The sequence below is a fragment of the Setaria italica genome, chromosome VI (genome assembly GCF_000263155.2).
Source record: "Setaria italica strain Yugu1 chromosome VI, Setaria_italica_v2.0, whole genome shotgun sequence".
Taxonomy (NCBI): Eukaryota; Viridiplantae; Streptophyta; class Magnoliopsida; order Poales; family Poaceae; genus Setaria; species Setaria italica.
In genome coordinates this window covers 35,776,612-35,785,157 of record NC_028455.1, presented here as the reverse complement: position 1 = coordinate 35,785,157, position 8,546 = coordinate 35,776,612, and the positions used below count along the sequence as shown (strand labels likewise).

The 8,546-nt window shown below is 51.7% G+C and overlaps 2 protein-coding genes across 3 annotated transcripts; one reads left to right on the top strand and one right to left on the bottom strand.

The window, feature by feature from the left end:
* Positions 1–2,588, top strand: LOC101756283 (BAHD acyltransferase DCR). Its single transcript, XM_004974178.4, has 2 exons — positions 1–687; positions 1,407–2,588. The coding sequence occupies exons 1-2, from the start codon at positions 223–225 to the stop codon at positions 2,307–2,309; spliced, it is 1,368 nt and encodes a 455-aa protein (XP_004974235.1). The 5' UTR covers positions 1–222; the 3' UTR covers positions 2,310–2,588.
* On the bottom strand, positions 2,486–6,610 carry LOC101756678 (disease resistance protein RGA2). Of its 2 annotated transcripts, XM_004974180.3 has the most exons (3): positions 5,059–6,610; positions 3,179–4,971; positions 2,486–3,067 (listed from the first exon to the last, which is right to left on the bottom strand). In XM_004974180.3, the coding sequence occupies exons 1-2, from the start codon at positions 6,472–6,474 to the stop codon at positions 3,277–3,279; spliced, it is 3,111 nt and encodes a 1,036-aa protein (XP_004974237.1). In that variant the 5' UTR covers positions 6,475–6,610; the 3' UTR covers positions 2,486–3,067; positions 3,179–3,276. The 2 variants fall into 2 exon arrangements, with proteins under 2 accessions (XP_004974237.1, XP_004974236.1); XM_004974179.3 differs by having other exon boundaries at positions 3,179–6,610.
* Positions 6,611–8,546: the final 1,936 nt, after the last annotated feature.

Here is an 8,546-nt window from a genome sequence, read left to right as displayed (position 1 = left end):
CTCCCGACCTCAGTGGCCACCCCACCCCACACCACACCATTAATGCCCGACCCACCAACACCGCCTCCTTCTCGCTGGCTCCTCCCTCGATCCCGGCCTATATCACTCACCCACCTCGCTTCATCGTTCTCTATCTCACTCACTCCCTCCTCCAGCTTGCTCACACTACACTACCTAGGCTAGGCTTGCGATCGAGGGGTTACCAAGCAGAGCAGAGCAGCGATGGCCGCGGAGAACGGCAGCAGCAGCAGCGCCGACGAGACGTCCACGGTGACGGTGACCGGCACCCGCACCGTGGCGCCCGCCAAGAGCCGCTGCGCTCTCGCCACCTTCGACCTCCCCTACATCACCTTCTACTACAACCAGAAGCTGCTCCTCTACCGCGCCGCCGCCGCCGGCCCCCTCGACTTCCCCGACGCCGTCGCGCGCATGACGGCCGCGCTCGCCGACGCGCTCCGCGTCTTCAACCCGCTCGCCGGCCGCATCCGCCAGGACGCCGACGGCGCGCTCGCCGTCGAGGGCGACGAGGGGGCCGAGGTCCTCGAGGCCGAGGCCCAGGGCGTCGCCGTCGACGACCTCGCACGAGGGGACTGCGACGAGGAGGCCCAGCGGGTCATGCAGCGCCTCGTGCCCTACACCGGCGTCATGAACCTCGAGGGGCTCCGGCGACCGCTGCTCGCCGTCCAGGTTAGTTAGTTATTGTTTCTGCCGAGATCTATCTCGCCGTCCATTCTGCAGTATATAAATGCATTGGATTTGCATTGCATGCATGCATCATGGTCATATTACAGATGCATATGCTGCTTTAATTTTTTCCAAACCGAAACAAATCCCTTGGTAAGTCTGTAAAAAGTTAATTTCAGTGGTACAATAACGTCCAAATTACTGATAGTATCACCAGTGTATTTCTCACTTGGGATATATAAACACACCACCAGAATAAAAGATGACATATATATATATATATATATATATATATATATATATATAGCACTGTTCAGCAGGAGAGTGTGCGTGTGAATCTGTTTCATCACATAGTAAATACAGCGTTCGCTTCAGCTTATCAGCCACCGAACACGAACAATGTTTTTCTCTCGTAACAAATCACCCGTTTCAGCTTTTCAGCCGGCTTATAAATTCAGCCGACTAAGCTGAGTACAGGAGCATTGTTCATCCTTTACTTTGAATTGAATGTTGATCGATCCGCATTAATGCCCATGATAAATGAGTCGTCTTGAATGAATTTTGCATTGCTGGCTTTGTACCATTCCATGCATTAGTCCATACTGTACTACTGTGTGCTGCGGCGTTCAGTACTACTATAGTACCTTTCCATTTACTGCAATTTTTTACATCAGTATGCCGCTGCTGTAAAACCAAAAAAAAAACACAAAAAAACCCTGCAGTTTACCAAGCTCAAGGACGGCCTGGCTGTGGGGTGCGCCTTCAACCACGCCGTGCTGGACGGCACCTCCACCTGGCACTTCATGTCCTACTGGGCCGAGCTCAGCCGCACTGGTGGTGGTAAAGAGGCCTCCTCGCAGCAGCTACCACCGCAGCCCATCCACGAGCGGTCCCTGGCCCGCTCCGTCCGCGTGCGGCTGGACCTTCCCGAGTCCGCTGAGGCCCACGAGAAGACGGACCCCAACGGGCCCAAGAAGGCTCTTGTGGCCCGCGTCTTCTCCTTCCCGGAGCCCAGCGTGGCCCGCATCAAGGCGGCCGCGAACGCGGCCCTCCCGCCGGGCGCCAAGCCCTTCTCGACGTTCCAGTCCCTGGGCGCCCACATCTGGCGGGCCGTCTCCCGCGCCCGTGGGCTGGGCCCCGCCGACATCACCGCCTTCGCCGTCTTCGCCGACTGCCGCGCCCGCCTGGACCCGCCGCTGCCGCCCGCCTACTTCGGAAACCTCATCCAGGCCGTCTTCACGGGCGTGCCAGCGGGGATGCTCCTGGGCGGGCCCCCCGAGCTGGCGGCGGGCCTGCTGCAGAAGGCCATCGACGACCACGACGCCGCCGCCGTCACCCGGAGGCTGGAGGAGTACGAGGCGGCGCCCAAGCTCTTCCACTACAGCGACGCCGGGCCCAACTGCGTCGCCGTCGGCAGCTCGCCGCGCTTCAAGGTCTACGACGTTGACTTCGGCTTCGGACGGCCAGAGCGCGTGCGCAGCGGCGGCAACAACAAGTTCGACGGCATGGTGTACCTCTACCCGGGGCGCGGCGGGGAGGGAGGCATCGACGTCGAGCTCGCGCTGCAGCCGGAGCCCATGCAGAGGCTGGAGAAGGACGCAGACTTCCTCCTCCTGTCTGCTTAGCCGATCGACGATTCGTGGTTCGCGATCGATCCATCGATACTACTAGCAGTTGCTATGTATGTACTAGCAACTGAGTACTGTATTACTTGATGATGATTGTACTGTACACTAGCTGTACGAGTCGTGTTGGTTGGATTTAATTTGCTGGAATAAGTAAGCCAAGGAAGAATGCATCATATCATGACAGGATTTTATTTGTAATGCACCTGCAATTAATGTAATCTTTTTACAATGTACCACTGGAATCAAGAATGAATCCACACATGCATCTGTACTCCATTATTCCTGCGCCTCCTTGCTAGCACACATCGCAAGCAAACTAGCCATACACATCTTTGCTGCAGCTCCTGAGCTAGACAGAGGCGAAGCCTGCACTGCTTGCTTAAATTACACACGATCAAGTTTCAACTTTCAAGAACTCTTTATTACTCGCAGTCGCAGCCTAGCACGCACCCCACATCCAGACGATACAATTACAATCCCGCGGCTATTTTTTGAGCGAGAACTTGTAGCCCGCCGTGCTTGGCGTAGACGGCGCCGCCCTTGAGGAAGTTGCCCGTGTAGAACTGGAGCCGGGGCTGGTCGGCCCACAGCTCCATCACTTGTCGCAACTAACCATCACAGACGTTGATTCCGTCTTGAAAGGGGCAACAACCACTTGTCGTCCTTGAATCAAAGCCTTAATAAGCGCAGGCACGATGGCCATTAGTATCCCTACAAGCCTGGTCTTGACTGCCACTTGCAACTTGAGATCCACCCTGCAAAGTATTAGGCGAATCAAAAGAACCAGCAATCGTTACTGTCAGTATATTGTAGCAGTAGGTTTTATTAGCAACTGGTAACACACGAGAGGAGCATCAGAAACTCACCAGTCATCTGGAAGACCCTTAATTTGCCGCTGTCACAATGGGCAGACTGCGAGCACTGCACCCATACAGGCATAGGTGACCAAGGCGAGCATAAAGAGTCAGTAGTGCCAAAGAAAATCGAGCAGTTCCTCCCCCTCCTTGGTCCGCAGTTCCTTCTTCTCGAAGGGCAGTTGTACCTCGGTAAGCTTAGGGCAGTGACGTAGCTCGACATGCTGTATGGATACAAGGCCTTGCAATCCTCCGATGGATGACAACTCCCGGCAGTTACGTATAACCAGGCATTTCAGCATGTTTGAGCCAATCGAGTTCAATGAGATGCACTTGATGCTGTGACAACTACCCAACTGCAGGAGGGTGAGAGAGGTGAGGTTCTCTAGGCAGGCAGGAAATGACCTGTCCAGCTCACCGCAGTCCACTATGCAGAGTCGCTGGAGTGAGGGGGGCAAAACCATTTCCTGTGGGCACTCCAGCTTCATAGAATTATAGATTATCAGGTCCCGTAGGCAAACAAATCCCACAAAACTGTGGAACGGTATTGATGTTAGACTACAACAATTCTGAAGTGCTATCGACTTGATGGATGGCAGTTTCTCTGGGGTCAAGAACTGATCAAGATTTGTCAGATTCTTGCAATCGGAAACACGTAAATCAGTGAGGCGTGAAAAGGCAAAGGGCGCAATGCCATTGCTGCGACTGATGCTGCCGGCTGCATGCTGCGTTCCATCATCACCCCTTAAACCAACTTGTGTTCCGTCAGCAAAGCAGGGAATTGATAAACTTTCGATGTCACCAAAATAGGCAAGATCCAGGCTTCTTAAATTTGGTAGGTCTTCTGGCTTAAACCAGCTTGGAAACCTATCACCACAAAAGCCATGGACTTTAAGGCATTCAATTCTTGAATGAGGACGCAAGCCTTCAAGCACTCCATTATCACTGCGCGCCAAAATAGCATAATAAGGTCGAAAATGTAGAACAAGTTCCTTGAGGTATTGCTTTTCAACAAGTCTAGCCTCAGCAGCCTCTTCCTCGCTCCAGGCATTAGTAAGATAACTGATAGAAAGCTTTCCACTAAGCTGATTCATGAACTTCAGCTCACCAATTCCCCGCCCGTTCTGTTTTGAAACTCTAAACTCGATCAAGTTTCGTAGACAAGACAGATTTCCAAGCCCACTTACCGTTGACAAGGCTTGAGAGGCTCGTGGTGGCAGTGCTAGCTGACGCAAGTTGATTAGCTTTGTTACGTCCCGATGAATTTCTTTCAGACCTGAAAGTCTTGCATCAAGAACTTGTAGGCTGTAGAGGCACCAGAGTTTCCCGGGTAATTCTCGCACAGTGCTACAAGATATATCAAGATAACGAAGACTATTCAACTCACATATGCTATCGGGTAGCTTTACCAGCTTGCAACCTTTTAGGCTCAAAAATAGAATGTTGGAAAGTTGATTAAACCAGGTTATTTCAACATCAAATCTGATTCCAAACCTAAGTGAGTGCAATTTATTCAAATGTTGAATGTCTCCCATTCTGGTCAAGGATTCACCATCCACCTCGATTGACATGTGACGAACTGTATTCTGCATTCTGCTCTTGTTCTGGTTTCTTAAATCTTGCATCACCAAGCATTCATCCATAGAAAAGGACACTGCCATATCATGGATCAGATCGTGCATTACGTATCTTGTTTCATTTGGGAACTTCGGATCAGTTTGGAAAAGAAATCGGTTCCTCAATTCATCCAAGTAAGTAATCCCCACATCTTCAGGACGTATGCTTCCCCCTGGCGCCACAAAGCCCTGTGCCACCCAAATGTCAACTATCTCATCTCTTTCAAAGCTATAATCTTTCGGAAACATGGAGCAAAATACAAAACATCTCTTAACCTCTTCTCGAAGATACAAATAGCTCAGTTGAAGGGCTGGTAATATCTCATTCTCTTCATGCTGTAATTCCCACAGTTCACTCTTCTGGATAGCCCTCCAGTGTCGTTCTGTCAGGCTCATATTCAACAAGCGTCCCAGTGTTTTTGCTGCCAAAGGCGACCCACACAACCTAGTAGAAATGCTCCGAGCAATATCTTGCAATAGAGGATATGACTCTTGGTCATTTGTACCAAATGCACACTTTTTGAAGAAGTCCAAAAATATACCAGTAGGCAATCCTTCAAGTGGGACAGGCTTACAGTTGCTTGTGGTGACACGAGTAGCAACCACTGGAGATCTTGTAGTCACTAAGATCATGCTGCCTTCAGGACCATACTTCAATGGTGCATAAAACGCCTCCCAATCAGCATTAGCGTTCGGCCAAATGTCATCCAACACCAAAAGGAATTTTGGGCACATCTTCAGCCGCTTCATCAATTCAATTTGAAGAGCATTTAGACTGCTTGATGAGTTGTATTCCTCACCAGGGATGGATTCAATGATCTCCTTTGTTATCCTTCTCTTGTCAAAGAAGTCTGAGACACATACCCATATCATGACACCAAAGTAGTGTTTCACCCTTGGATCATTATAGATGAACTGAGCCAGGGTAGTCTTCCCCAGCCCGCCAATGCCGACAATCGAGATGACAGAAACATTGTTGGTGCAGTTAGTTTCAGCAAGTCCAGCCCTGCCACCGTTTCCTTTTGGTTGCTTGGCTCTGGATGTAGATGCAACACCATTGCTTGCTGCTGCTCTCTTCCCATTAGACCCTGCAGTTCTACCAGTACAACCTCTGTTCCCAGCGAGTGGCACTCCCAATAGTTTGATCACCTGATCCTGTTGGACCTCACGCCCAATCATCACACCAAGCATCTCGATCAAAGCATCTCGTTCACCGTCACGACCAACAACTTCCGGAGCGCTGATGACCGAACTTGTCTCCGGCATGTTCTGCGATAGCTCAACACTCATAAGACCCATATGATTCAGCATCCACTCGATCTCAGCCAGAACCTTTTCAAGCCTATCTTGTGTCTCCCTAATCCTTGTTTTGCTACGGCGGACCAAAGTTTTTGCAAGATTAAGAGAGGAAGATAACAGTTGACCTGCTCTGCTCCGGTCGGCGTCCTCTATTCTCTTCCGCAACACCTGGTCATCCAGCTCGCGGAGAAGATCCTCCGCGTCGTAGGTGGCGTCCTTGAGACGCGAGACAAGATACGCCAGCTCCTTGTCCTTGAACATGCCCCACTCGCCGCGACAGATGAGCACGCGAGCCTTGGGCAAGGTGTCTCGGAGGCGCTCCAGCTCGTTGTTCAGTTGGATCGCTTCGAAGGAGTTGGTCCCGGCCGAGAGAATCCATTGCAGTGCCTCCATGGCCGTCTTCCTAATCCTCCTCCACGGACAGCAGCGCTCAGTGGAGAGGCCGGCAGCGACGGCCGGAAGCCGGCGATGAACGGATCTGGAGTTCTGGAGAGAGGACGCTGGATAAGAATGGGGTGGTTGGGCGCACGAGAAGACTCCGGCCGGTGCAATAGCCCTCGAGCTAAAGCAGAGCAACTCTAGAAGGCTGCTAATCTTAACTCTAATATCTTTTTTTTTAATATCTTTTTTAAGAGAAAAAGAGAAAAAAAAGAATTTTAACAGTCCACTCAAATATTCTCTAATTTTTTAGCGACGCTAAAAAACAAGCTGCCACCGTGTATATTTTAGTATTGGCGTTTCTCCCCCAATTTAGATTCCCACACGCCCGCGCGTTTCTTCTGATGGGCCCAATACGATGACGTGGCCTGTTTTGAAATATTGGGGGTAATTTATTAGCGATCTGCTGTGAATTGATATGTTTTCGGAGGAAATTGTTTTAGGAGAACCCCTAATACATAGTTTTGGGGAAAAAAAATTTAGGTACTCTTGGAGTTGCTCTAAACAACTCCAAAATACTGCTAATTTTACCACTAAGAGCAACTCCAAGTGTTGGGAGGAAATATTACGATCTCCCCGAGCTCATGGAAACAACAAGACGTAAAGGCCCAGTCCCACTTAAGGTAACAAGACTGCCGTCGGTCCAATACGAGAGCGAGAGGCCACGCTCCGTATTGCCCGACTCGGTGTCCCGGGATCGGATATTCCTGACCGCTTGAAGACTAAACTCCGCCTCGCCCGACCCAGGGGACCGGGGTCGGGAGCGCCCGACCCCCGCCGCAAAACTTCGCCTCGCCCGACCCTGGGCGCGGGGGTCGGACTCGTTTGGGCCCACAAGATAAATATCCGCCTCGGGCGCAGATTGGCGGATCAGGGCGTGGATCTCGTGGGCCCCCCTATCGGCCTCACCATAAATGCGCCGCGGCTCTGGCATGCAGAAAGGAGCTGGCGCTCCCAACGCAACCTGTCACGAATACCCATGCGCGACCGTGCGGTGCGAGCTGCAGTGGTCGTGGCTTCCTCTGATTCGCCACAGGGTACTCATGGCCCGCGCCGTCCGGCACAGGAGGGCGTTCCGCTCGTTCTCGCGCCCCGCGCTCCCGATGACAGGGACGCGACGTCCGCGTCTCACGAGTGATCAGCAAGATAACAGAATCGGCCATCCTCCCCGGCGAGCACAGATGCCAAGACTGAACATCATCATCATGCCCGGCAGCAACGGCCACCGGGGAGATCATCGACAGGATCTGGAGGAAACCGCCCTCCCTCGACGGACGCGCTGACAAGAGCCGGAGGCCGGAGCGAGGGGCGGCGGCCCTGGAACTTGGTCCCTCTCCTTATGTTGTATGTTACTTAGCTTTGTTTGTCTCTCTTACTCCCCCTGACACCCGGTCTCACCTGTAACCCTGGTGGCTCCCTTGCGCTATAAAAGGAGAACCGGGGGCCTGAGACAAGGGGACTCACTCAAGCAAACAGAACACACTCACACCCCCCCTTAAAGCATCAGTGCACGCCCAAGAGATCTGGGATCAGCTCCCTCTCTCTCTCATACTCCTGTAACCCCTACTATAGAACCCCGTGTGGGCAACACGAGCAGCTCCCGATACTGGACGTAGGGCGTTTCTTTACCCGAACCAGTCTAACCCCGTGTCTCTCACGCCACCATCCGAAGCCTTACGCGCATAAAAGAAATTTATTAGTCTAAGTCTTGACCCACTAATCTTGACAACGACACCAAGAGGCTGCTAATCTTACCCCAATACTTTTTTTAGGAAAAAAAGAGAAAAAATGAACTCCAACAACAGTCCACCCAAACCTTCCCTAATTTTTTAGCAACGCTAAAAAATAGCATACCACCGCGTATATTTTAGCGTTGGCATTCCTCCCCCAATCCTGATTCCCGCATGCTCGCGCATACCTTCCGATGGGCCCAATACGATGACGTGGCCTGTTTTAAAATATTAGGGGCTATTTATTAGCGATCTGCTGTGGATTAATATGTTTTTGGTGGAAATTTTTTTAGAAGA